Source organism: Oncorhynchus mykiss, chromosome 29 (genome assembly GCF_057628025.1).
Source record: "Oncorhynchus mykiss isolate SJ-2025 chromosome 29, ASM5762802v1, whole genome shotgun sequence".
In the NCBI taxonomy this organism is placed as follows: Eukaryota; Metazoa; Chordata; class Actinopteri; order Salmoniformes; family Salmonidae; genus Oncorhynchus; species Oncorhynchus mykiss.
Genome location: NC_143050.1, coordinates 8,537,316 through 8,550,650, shown reverse-complemented (window position 1 = coordinate 8,550,650; position 13,335 = coordinate 8,537,316). Strand labels below are relative to the sequence as shown.

At 42.8% G+C, this 13,335-nt stretch overlaps 1 protein-coding gene across 7 annotated transcripts in view; it reads left to right on the top strand.

Moving 5' to 3' along the window:
- pds5b (PDS5 cohesin associated factor B) overlaps positions 1 to 6,300 on the top strand; it is a 130,450-nt gene extending 124,150 nt beyond the window's left edge. For all 7 annotated transcript variants that reach the window (XM_090226472.1, XM_036968175.2, XM_090226474.1 and 4 more), the window contains one exon: positions 4,159 to 6,300. In XM_090226472.1, the coding sequence (XP_090082598.1) occupies positions 4,159 to 4,191 (33 nt within the window). In that variant the 3' untranslated portion in view covers positions 4,192 to 6,300. The remainder of the gene's footprint in view (positions 1 to 4,158) is intronic.
- The last annotated feature ends 7,035 nt before the right edge of the window (positions 6,301 to 13,335 follow it).

Genomic DNA, 13,335 nt, shown 5'->3' with positions numbered 1-13,335 from the left:
GCTGCTATAACAGCCTCCACTCTTCTGGGAAGGCTTTCCACTAGATGTAGGAACATTGCTGCTATAACAGCCTCCACTCTTCTGGGAAGACTTTCCACTAGATGTTGGAACATTGCTGCTATAACAGCCTCCACTCTTCTGGGAAGGCTTTCCACTAGATGTTGTAACATTGCTGTTATAACAGCCTCCACTCTTCTGGGAAGGCTTTCCACTAGATGTTGTAACATTGCTGTTATAACAGCCTCCACTCTTCTGGGAAGGCTTTCCACTAGATGTTGTAACATTGCTGTTATAACAGCCTCCACTCTTCTGGGAAGGCTTTCCACTAGATGTTGGAACATTGCTGTTATAACAGCCTCCACTCTTCTGGGAAGGCTTTCCACTAGATGTAGGAACATTGCTGCTATAACAGCCTCCACTCTTCTGGGAAGGCTTTCCACTAGATGATGGAACATTGCTGCTATAACAGCCTCCACTCTTCTGGGAAGGCGTTTCACTAGATGTTGGAACATTGCTGCGGGGCGTTGCTTCCATTCAGCCATAAGCATTAGTGAAGTCGGGACCTGATGTCGGGTGATTAGGCCTGGCTCACAGTCGGTGTTCCAATTCATCCCAAAGGTGTTGGTTGGGTTGAGGTCAGGGCTCTGTGCAGGCCAGTCAAGTTCTTACACACCGAACTTGACAATCCACTTATGTATAGACCTCGCTTTGTGCACAGGGGCATTGTCATGCTGAAACTGGGAATGTCCTTCCCCAAACTGTTGCCACAAAGTTGGAAGAACAGAATTGTCTAGAATGTCATGCTGTAGTGTTAAGATTTCCCTTCACTGGAACTATGGGGCCTGAACCATGATAAACAGCCCCAGACCATTATTCCTCCTCCACCAAACTTTACAGCTGGCACTATGAATTGGGGCAGGTAGCGTTCTCCTGGCATTCGCCAAAACCAGATTAGTCCGTCAGATGGTGAAGTGCGATTCATCATTCCAGAGAACACGTTTCCTCTGCTCCAGAGTCCAATGGCGGTGAGCTTTACACCCCTCCAGCCGATGCTTGGCATGAAATATATTTTATTTTTTATGAATGGCATTTTTTTTTCTCGTGACAAATTGCCAGTTGGCCACCCTTACAAACAAACAAACAAACATTACAATAATTCAGTGTGATAATTATTTTTCCGGTGTTTTCTTCAATCCGCATAAATAGTTTTAATTCAATTTAAATAAAATCTGTACATAATAGTGAATAAGGTTATACAAACAATAATTTATGCATTTGCAAACATTTCTAAAAGCTTGTTTTTTTTTGCTTCGTCATTATGGGGTTTTATTTAATCCATTTTAGAATGAAACAAAACTAAATGTGGAGAAGGCGGAAGGGGTCTGAATACTTTTCAAATGAACCGTGTACAGATAGTAAATAGAGACGGTAAATACAGATAGTAAATGCAGAAAAATTATACGGAAGGTAGCCCTTTTTATTCAAGGCTCTTGTCTAAATATTCCGCAAACGCAAATACACAACGAGCAAAAAAACATTTGTTTTCTCCTCATCACTCAGCTACATAATACCAGGGTATATCTGGTGGTCTGTCTCCATAATACCAGGGTATATCTGGTGGTCTGTCTCCATAATACCAGGGTATATCTGGTGGTCTGTCTCCTCATGTCTCCATAATACCAGGGTATATCTGGTGGTCTGTCTCCTCATGACTACATAATACCAGGGTATATCTGCTGGTCTGTCTCCATAATACCAGGGTATATCTGGTGGTCTGTCTCCATAATACCAGGGTATATCTGGTGGTCTGTCTCCTCATGACTACATAATACCAGGGTATATCTGGTGGTCTGTCTCCTCATGACTACATAATACCAGGGTATATCTGCTGGTCTGTCTCCATAATACCAGGGTATATCTGGTGGTCTGTCTCCATAATACCAGGGTATATCTGGTGGTCTGTCTCCATAATACCAGGGTATATCTGGTGGTCTGTCTCCTCATGTCTCCATAATACCAGGGTATATCTGGTGGTCCATCTCCTCATGACTACATAATACCAGGGTATATCTGGTGGTCTGTCTCCTCATGACTACATAATACCAGGGTATATCTGGTGGTCTGTCTCCTCATGTCTCCATAATACCAGGGTATATCTGGTGGTCTGTCTCCTCATGACTACATAATACCAGGGTATATCTGGTGGTCTGTCTCCTCATGTCTCCATAATACCAGGGTATATCTGGTGGTCTGTCTCCTCATGTCTCCATAATACCAGGGTATATCTGGTGGTCTATCTCCTCATGACTACATAATACCAGGGTATATCTGGTGGTCTGTCTCCTCATGACTACATAATACCAGGGTATATCTGGTGGTCTGTCTCCTCATGTCTCCATAATACCAGGGTATATCTGGTGGTCTGTCTCCTCATGACTACATAATACCAGGGTATATCTGGTGGTCTCTCTCCTTATGACTACATAATACCAGGGTATATCTGCTGGTCTGTCTCCATAATACCAGGGTATATCTGGTGGTCTGTCTCCATAATAACAGGGTATATCTGCTGGTCTGTCTCCATAATACCAGGGTATATCTGGTGGTCTGTCTCCTCATGTCTCCATAATACCAGGGTATATCTGGTGGTCTGTCTCCTCATGACTACATAATACCAGGGTATATCTGGTGGTCTCTCTCCTTATGACTACATAATACCAGGGTATATCTGGTGGTCTGTCTCCTCATGACTACATAATACCAGGGTATATCTGGTGGTCTGGCTCCTCATGACTACATAATACCAGGGTATATCTGGTGGTCTGTCTCCTCATGACTACATAATACCAGGGTATATCTGCTGGTCTGTCTCCATAATACCAGGGTATATCTGGTGGTCTGTCTCCATAATACCAGGGTATATCTGGGGGTCTTTCTGGAATAAGGACAAGTGTATGTCGTGGTCAAAAGGGCAACAGAGGATAAAATATTTTGTTCTCTATTTCTTCGAGGTCACAATAGTTAGTCCTTCCTCTTCCATTTCACCACAAATACCCACCTGTTTTGATACTCAGGGACAATAGCGATCTCTTGCTTTTAGGTAGGTTGTACATAATATATCTCTCACACATTAATTCACCCTTAAACAAAATATTCTCAATTTGGGACTATGATTCATCTCCTCCATCCATTTATTTTTCATATTTCATCAACAGTTTAAAAAAAATAATAAATCTGTCTCCTTTAACTTGGCATCTTAAGCTGGTGTTCGGCTGCTCGCCCATGGAAACCCATTTCATGAAGCTCCCGACGAACAGTTATTGTGCTGACGTTGCTTCCAGAGCTAGTTTTGAACTCGGTAATGAGCGTTGCAACCGAGGACAGATGGTTTTTTACACGATTCAGCACTCTGCGGTCCCGTTCTGTGAGCTTGTGTGACCTACCACTTCGCAGCTGAGCCGTTGTTGCTCCTAGACATTTCCACTTCACAGTAACAGCACTTACAGTTGACCGGGGCAGTTCTAGCAGGGCAGATATTTGATGAACTGACTTGTTGGAAAGGTGGCATCCTATGACGGTGCCACGTTGAAAGTCACTGAGCTCTTCAGTAAGGTCATTCTACTGCCAGTGTTTGTGTATGGAGATTGCATGGCTGTGTGCTCGATTGTATACACCTGTCAGCAACGGGCTGAAATAGCCGAATCCACTAATTTGAAGGGGTGTCCACATACTTCTGTGTGTGTATATATAGTGTATGTTGAGTATTAGTTGGTAAAACATCAGACTGACTGTTGATTGGTTAAACATCAGACTGACTGTTGATTGGTTAAACATCAGACTGACTGTTGATTGGTTAAACATCAGACTGACTGTTGATTGGTTAAACATCAGACTGACTGTTGATTGGTTAAACATCAGACTGACTGTTGATTGGTTAAACATCAGACTGACTGTTGATTGGTTAAACATCAGACTGACTGTTGATTGGTTAAACATCAGACTGACTGTTGATTGGTTAAACATCAGACTGACTGTTGATTGGTTAAACATCAGACTGACTGTTGATTGGTTAAACATCAGACTGACTGTTGATTGGTTAAACATCAGACTGACTGTTGATTGGTTAAACATCAGACTGACTGTTGATTGTTTCCACAGGGTCGACGGAAGACCGGAGGAAGAAAAAGATGAACAGAGGACAAGAAACAAGGGAAGGCGAGAGAGAGAGGTGGAGTGGATCCTTGGACACTTGTCTTGCCTTCTCTAAAGGAGCGAGGGAGCGAAGGATAGATGGAGAGAGTGGAAGATGGGAGGGATGGAGATTAGACTTTTCTGAACTTTTCATACGCTGACGCTCCTACCTTTACACACACGCGCGCGCACACACACACACACACACACACACACACACACTCTTATAACATCAGTATCAATAACCGTAAGTTGTTTTTGTGATGCATTGTGATATTGTTCACCACATCTGTTCGAGAGAGAGAGAGAGATCTCAAATGATGAAGATCCCATGAGTTGTAAATAGTATCTTTCATGTCTGTGTTATGGTTGTTTTGTTGATTGACTGACTGGGTGCTGTTGTATAGCTTTTAGTTCCTGTCTGTTCCAAATGGTACTGTATTCCCTATATATAGTGCTCTACTTTGGTCTCTGGTCAACAATAGTGCACAGTATAGGGAATAGGGTGTTATTTTGGCCCCGGATCTGAAAGTGCGCTACTTGTTTTACCCTCAAAATGAAATCAGTTTTTAAACAAGGCCTTTCAGCAATACTGTCTTTTTGTCATGTTCCCCTCTGTGTCCTCTTCGCCTGAACCCTGACATCAACTGAACCCTGACTTTACCTGAACCCTGACTTTACCTGAACCCTGACTTTACCTGAACCCTGACTTCACCTGACCCCTGACTTCACCTGACCCCTGACTTCACCTGAACCCTGACTTCACCTGAACCCTGACTTCACCTGACCCCTGACTTCACCTGACCCCTGACTTCACCTGAACATCCTGACTTTGCCTGAACATCCTGACTTTGCCTGAACATCCTGACTTTGCCTGAACATCCTGACTTTGCCTGAACATCCTGACTTTGCCTGAACATCCTGACTTTGCCTGAACATCCTGACTTTGCCTGAACATCCTGACTTTGCCTGAACATCCTGACTTTGCCTGAACATCCTGACTTTGCCTGAACATCCCGACTTTGCCTGAACATCCCGACTTTGCCTGAACATCCCGACTTTGCCTGAACATCCCGACTTTGCCTGAAAATCCCGACTTCACCTGAAAATCCCGACTTCACCTGAAAATCCCGACGTTAGATTTCCCATACATTCACTATTTTACTCTTTTGTGAAGTCAATCATGTCATTTTTCCTTTGTAGTTTTTTAACAACAAAAAAAGTCAATTGGTTTGTTTACAGCATTGTATATTCACGCCTTGTTGAGTTGTCGTTTTAGTTTTTTTAAACCCTCTGGGAGAAAATTTCAGAAAACTGTCGGAATGTTGAATGTTTATTATAAATCAATAAAGTTTTAGTGTTCGTTCCATTTGACACCTGGCTGGCACCTCCTGCTGTGATCAGATGTGGTTTTAGTCTGGATAACGCTGCGTTAGAGACTTGGTCTAGGTCCCAAATGGCATCCTGTATAGTCCACTACTTCTGACCAGAGGCTATAGGGCAGTGAGCAAACCACCCTGCATCCCACTGCTGGCTTGTCCCAAATGGCACCCCGTATAGTCCACTACTTCTGACCAGAGGCTATAGGGCAGTGAGCAAACCACCCTGCATCCCACTGCTGGCTTGCTTCTGGATGAGAGACCAAATGCTGCTGGAAGTTGTGTTGCAGGGCCAGTAGGAGGCACTCTTTCCTCTGGTCTAAAAAATATATATGCCAATACCTCAGGGCAGTGATTGGGGACATTGCCCTGTGATGGGACGTTTAAACAGGTGTCCTGACTGTGGTCACTAAAGATCCCATGGCATTTATCGTAAGAGTAAGGGTGTTAACCCCCGGTGTTCTGGTTAAATTCCCAATCTGGCCCTCATACCATCATTGCCACCTAATCATCCCCCCCAGTTTCCAATTGGCTCATTCATCCCTGTAACTATTCCCCAGGTTGTTGCTGTAAACGAGAACGTGGTCTCAGTCAACTCAAAAGGTCCCTGGTCAAATGTTGTGCACTAGATAAGGAAACCTGTGCCATTGGAGATGCAGATCGCGTCACATCCACCCAGTCAGCTCCTGTTTGTCTCTGTCGTATCGATAAAGTTGTCCATACAACCAGACTTTCTGTGGTTTCTTTATGTCATGTATACACTCACATTGTGTTGTGTTCGTCACTCCACCTACACACTGCTACTTCCTCAATCCTCTGGAGACAGTTTACAAAGTAAAGCAGTATGTAGCGTGCAGGCTTAACATGTGGGATCAGTTGCTATGGGAACTGGCCTCCTAGTTTACAAGTACAATTTAAGTGTTTTTATTGTCATATGTTTTGTCTCATCCACCGCCATGAAAAACAGACGGACACCATCGAACACATTCCCAAAAGAGAGGAGGTTCACAGAGTGTAGGGGAGGGTGATTATGGGTGATTATGCTGTGTGCCTGGCGGGTGTGGGCCTCAAGACCACCCAGGTTTCCTGAACAGCAACCCCACTCTTCTGCAGCTTCAGGTGAGGGAAACTCCCGGTTGGAAGAGAGGGCAGGTCGTCCCCTCTGGGTGGTTTCCCATCCACACTTCTCGTTAATGGAGTCTGATGTCCACAGCGAACTGCAGCACAGTTCCCCTGGTGAATTGATTTGATATGAGTCCAAATGAAAGCATCAACTGGGGTCAATTCAGGAAGCACACAAATTCAGGAATTCAAAATACTCAAATGTTTTTTAAATTGGGAAAATGTTGAATTTGAATTGAAGTTTGGTTTACTTTATAAATTGCAGTGTAATTGACCCCAACCCTGGAAGTCTTCTTCATCTCAGGTTCTCCGTGCCCTCTAGATCTCCTTTCTCCTACCTCTTCTTCATCTCAGGTTCTCCGTGCCCTCTAGATCTCCTTTCTCCTACCTCTTCTTCATCTCAGGTTCTCCGTGCCCTCTAGATCTCCTTTCTCCTACCTCTTCTTCATCTCAGGTTCTCCGTGCCCTCTAGACCTCCTTTCTCCTACCTCTTCTTAATCTCAGGTTCTCCGTGCCCCCTAGATCTCCTTTCTCCTACCTCTTCTTCATCTCAGGTTCTCCGTGCCCTCTAGACCTCCTCTCTCCTACCTCTTCTTCATCTCAGGTTCTCCGTGCCCTCTAGACCTCCTTTCTCCTACCTCTTCTTCATCTCAGGTTCTCCATGCCCTCTAGACCTCCTTTCTCCTACCCCTTCTTCATCTCAGGTTCTCCGTGGCCTCTAGACCTCCTTTCTCCTACCTCTTCTTCATCTCAGGTTCTCCATGCCCCTCTAGACCTCCTTTCTCCTACCTCTTCTTCATCTTCTCCTCCCTCTGCCTCAGTTGCTCACGGAACTCTTCAACCCTGGAATGAGAGTATACTTAAAAAGGAATTGTAAAACGTATGGTTAAGTCAGTGGTCTAAATGAAGGGTTAAGGTTTAGAAGCTAGGGTACGGCGATGGTCAAGGTTAGGTATAGTTTCAGGGAGGTTAGGGAAAGGCTTAAACAGTGTAAAACACAAAGAAATGTACTGTTTTATTTTTGTTTGTTCTCCACCACTTGTCTTTTCTTACTAGCACTGATTTAACTGAGGAACACACTGAAATGTGCTGGTCTTACACGTGTGTTTGGTCTATATCTCAGCTAGCCTCATACAGTGTGGGGAAAAAAGTATTTGATCCCCTGCTGATTTTGTACGTTTGCCCACTGACAAAGAAATGATCAGTCTGTCATTTTAATGGTAGGTTTATTTGAACAGTGAGAGATAGAATATCAACAAAAAAAATCGAGAAAAACACATGTCAAAAATGTTATAAATTGATTTGTATTTTAATGAGTGAAATAAGTATTTGACCCCTCTGCAAAACATGACTTAGTACTTGGTGGCAAAACCCTTGTCTCACCTCGTGGAGTTGCAATGATCATGAGAACGGTGAGGAATCAGCCCAGAACTACACGGGAGGATCTTGTCAATGATCTCAAGGCAGCTGGGACCATTGTCACCAAGAAAACAATTGGTAACACTACGCCGTGAAGGACTGAAATCCTGCAGCGCCCGCAAGGTCCCACTGCTCAAGAAAGCACATATACATGCCCGTCTGAAGTTTGCCAATGGACATCTGAATGATTCAGAGGGCAACTGGGTGAAAGTGTTGTGGTCAGATGAGGCCGTGTTTGGAGGAGGAGGAATGCTGCCTATGACCCCAAGAAACCATCCCCACCGTCAAACATGGAGGTGGAAACATTATGCTTTGGGGGTGTTTTTCTGCTAAGGGGACAGGACAACTTCACCGCATCAAAGGGACAATGGACAGGGCCATGTACCGTCAACTCTTGGGTGAGAACCTCCTTCCCTCAGCCAGGGCATTGAAAATGGGTCGTGGATGGATATTCCAGCATGACAATGACCCAAAACACAAGCTCAAGAAGAAGCACATTAAGGTCCTGGAGTGGCCTAGCCAGTCTCCAGACCGTAATCCCATAGAAAATCTGTGGAGGGAGCTGAAGGTTCGAGTTGCCAAATGTCAGCCTCGAAACCTTAATGACTTGGAGAAGATCTGCAAAGAGGAGTGGGACAAAATCCCTCCTGAGATGTGTGCAAACCTGGTGGCCAACTACAAGAAACGTCTGACCTCTGATTGCCAACAAGGGTTTTGCCACCAAGTACTAAGTCATGTTTTGCAGAGGGATCAAATACTTTTTTCTTCTTATTACTTATTTATTTTTATATTATTTTATTACTTATATGTATTAAAATACAAATCAATTTATAACATTTTTGACATGTGTTTTTCTGGATTTTTGTTGTTGTTATTCTGTCTCTCACTGTTCAAATAAACCTACTATTACAATTATAGACTGATCATTTCTTTGTCAGTGGGCAAATGTACAAAATCAGCAGGGGATCAAATACTTTTTTCCCCACACTGTATGTACCAGGAACTGATCTCATCTAGCCTCATATGTTCCCGGAGCCGATCTCACCTAGCCTCATATGTACCAGGAACTGATCTCATCTAGCTTCATATGTACCAGGAGCTGATCTCATCTAGCCTCATATGTTCCAGGAGCTGATCTCATCTACAGTGCCTTGCGAAAGTATTCGGCCCCCTTGAACTTTGCGACCTTTTGCCACATTTCAGGCTTCAAACATTAAGATATAAAACTGTATTTTTTTGTGAAGAATCAACAACAAGTGGGACACAATCATGAAGTGGAACGACATTTATTGGATATTTCAAACTTTTTTTAACAAATCAAAAACTGAAAAATTGGGCGTGCAAAATTATAGGCAGGTAGCCTAGTGAGTTAAATCCAGAAGACCTATTTCAGTTGAATACATTCAACTTCGACCTTTTCCCTAAACATGTACTATAACCAGTATGGAGGATTGAATTACATATAGAACTAATTTAATAGGAACTGTTGACCTGGACATACGTGTGTGGAGTTAGACAAGAACAGGGATATATTTACAATGTTTATTTTACTACATTTCATTTATTTTTGTACCTTTATTTAACTAGGCAAGTCAGTTAAGAACAAATTCTTATTTTCAATGATGGCCTAGGAACAGTGGGTTAACTGCCTGTTCAGGGGCAGAATGTTAGTGATGTTAGTGATTTGGTCTGAAATAATGAATCTGTTATAACTAGTGATTTGGTCTGTGAAACAATTAATCTGTTATAACTAGCGATTTAGTCTGAGAAATAATTAATCCGTTATAACTAGTGATTTGGTCTGGGAAATAATTAATCCGTTATAACTAGTGATTTGGTCTGAAACAATTAATCCGTTATGACTAGTGATTTAGTCTGGGAAATAATTAATCCGTTATGACTAGTGATTTAGTCTGGGAAACAATTAATCTTAATGTATGATGTAATCTCAACAGCCAAAACAAAATGATCTGAGACTGGCAAGCAAGTCTACCACACACACACACACACACACACACACACACACCCCTAACCAAGGACACAAAGTGGAAAAAGATCCACTGCTCCTGGTCCCTACTCACCATAATCACATGACCTGCCACCACAAGTGAGACTCTTAACCTGTCGGCAGGGGTGGAAAAAGTACCCAATCATCATACTGTAGTAAAAGTAAAGATACCTTACAAGAAAATGACTCAAGTAAAAGTGAAAGTCACCCAGTAAAATACTACTTGAGTAAAAGTCTAAAAGTATTTGGTTTTAAATATACTTAAGTATCAAAAGTAAATGTAACTACAAAAATGTACTTAACTATCAAATGTAAAAGTATGAATAATTTCAAATTACTTATATTAAGCAAACGAGTAGGCACAATTTTCATGCTTTTTTAAATTTACGGATACCCGGGGGCACACTCCAACTCTCAGACATAATTTACAAACGAGGCATTTGTGTTTAGTGAGTCCACCAGATCAGAGGCAGTAGGGATGACCAGGGATGTCCTCTTGAGAAGTGCGTGAATTGGGCCATTTTCCTGTCCTGCCAAGCATTCTAAATGTAACGAGTACTTTTGGGTGTAAGGAGTAAAAAGTACATAATTTTCTTTAGGAATGTAGTGAAGAAAAAGTTGTCATAAGTTGTCAAGTTGTCAAATATAAATATTAAAGTAAAGTACAGATACCCCCCCCCCCCAAAAAAAGTACTTTAAAGTTTTTTACTTAAGTACTTTACACCACTGCCTGTCAGACCCCCTGCCAAACCCGCCACTCAGGCGGTCTGATGACCAAGGCCCCTCCCTCTCCATGAGGCGTGGTCCTACCTCGTGATATCCCTCCTCTGGCCCATGTCGACTCCAATGCTTCCCACAGTTGTGTCAAGTTGGCTGGATGTCCTTTGGGTGGTGGACTGTTCTTGATACACACAGGTGACATGAATAAGAGATCATAGCTTTCACCTGGATTCACCTGGTCAGTCTGTCATGGAAAGAGCAGGTGTTCTTAATGTTTTGTACACTCATTGTATGTCCGTCCCAGTCGTGTGTGTGTGTGTGTGTGTGTGTGTGTGTGTGTGTGTGTGTGTGTGTGTGTGTGTGTGTGTGTGTGTGTGTGTGTGTGTGTGTGTGTGTGTGTGTGTGTGTGTGTGTGTGTATGTGTGTGTGTGTTTATATTTATATTCCTGTGCGCGTGTGTCCAGGTGGAGACCCCACCCAGGTTGTGGACACCAGTGTGTTTGTGTGGATCAGAGAGCTGATGCTCTAATGGAGTTCCAGGCCCCGCCCCTCCGCCAGGCACAGCACTGTGCAGACTATGCTACCATTCACCAGCAGGTGGAGCTCTTTCTTCTACTCTACATGTATACAGAGTTCCAAATGGCACCCTATTCCACTATAACTAGTAAAACTAGTAAACAGTACAACTGAGGAAAGATTGTTTTGAAGTGTTTTGCTGTCCAGCCAAATATGGTGTACATGTATATCATATCAACCATGACCACCGATCTGACCTACGACCCCTTAAAATATTGATACTGCCCCCTACCTTGGTATGAACTTAAACAACTATATGGGTAATGCAAAAGCAAAGTGCAGTTTTGTGGCGGATGAATCATAATTAGTTGGGTAACAGAGATAATTAAGGTGTCTTATCTGCATAATATGCTCATGTGATATACTTGTTATTAGAATGTATCACTTTGGACTCTGGTGTTGGCAGTTGCACTTCCTCCCTCAGCTGGGGCTCAGTCACCTGGGGCTCAGTCACCTGGGGCTCAGTCACCTGGGGCCCAGAGAGGGGAGAGGTCAGGCTGTTTTTCACATGTCCCTGGTGCTATGCAGAATATCAGAAAGGGAAGAGGACAGGATGGAACATTGTCTTCATGTGTGAATGTGTCTTTACCTATTCTTAAACCATGTGAAGGGATGGTCGTGATTATTGGGGAACCAATGACTTGTCTCCACAATGTCTGTGCGCCAGTCACTTCCTCCTTTTCCCACTAGCGGGAGGTGTATGTCAGTGACTGGAACCATTGTATGTCCTCTCTGATCTTACACTTATCCTGGGATAGTGTATGACCTAGAGGCTCACTCCCCTCAGTGAGCTTGTCCAAGAGTGGGGTCAAGAGGGGGTTTACTTGAGATGGGAATATCTATAGTTGATAATTGATATGCCATTGGATGAGTTGGTGTTTTTGTACAATGAAGTACCAGGAACGAGATTAGAACCTTATCTGAGGGACCAAACTGAACGATAATTTATAGCGAATGTTATCTGGCTAAGGGATACTCCTTTCTTCAGAAAAAGTATTTCTTTGTGAACAGTTCCTAAGATCTGTGGTTCGTCATGTAAATTAAGAGGGGTGTATCTTGGCTATAAAAGACCTTTGTATTTTTCTGTAGTCACTTCTCAACGGTTCATTGGAAATAGTGAATTGTTGAAAGTCAAATTGCTATTGCAAAGCTTATTATTATAAAAAGATGTAGTTTAAGTATAACTCTGACTGGTGTGTAGTTTGTAACTCTCCTCATTTGGTAAAGCAGAAATATGCCACCACACTATCTAGAAATCCAAACGGGTTGATCCAACTTTCTGGTTGTTTGGAGAATTCTAACTACATTCCAACTGTATTTAATGGTTTTATGTAGTATTGTTTTAAATGTTGTATTGAAGTAACCTTCAAGCATTTTTTTCGCTATAAGGTAAGAACTATTTAATCACGAGAATGTTTAAACTTTTTAAGAAATATTTGACTTAGTTAAACTATCATTATAAACACTGTAAATTGCTTTATGTTAGCTGGCTATTAAATATTTTGTTTGCTATCTTTCTTACCATTATCCGGGTATTTGCGTTTCATAATTTCTCAGCAGGATTGTGCCATGTATATAGATCGCTGGTTATCTCATGGTGTCGTGTGTCATGATCGGGATGGCCTGAACTCTGACCCTGATAGAATACCATGTTTATAGATCGCTGGTTATCTCATGGTGTCGTGTGTCATGATCGGGATGGCCTGAACTCTGACCCTGATAGAATACCATGTTTATAGATCGCTGGTTATCTCACGGTGTCGTGTGTCATGATCGGGATGGCCTGAACTCTGACCCTGATAGAATACCATGTTTATAGATCGCTGGCTATCTCACGGTGTCGTGTGTCATGATCGGGATGGCCTGAACTCTGACCCTGATAGAATACCATGTTTATAGATCGCTGGCTATCTCATGGTG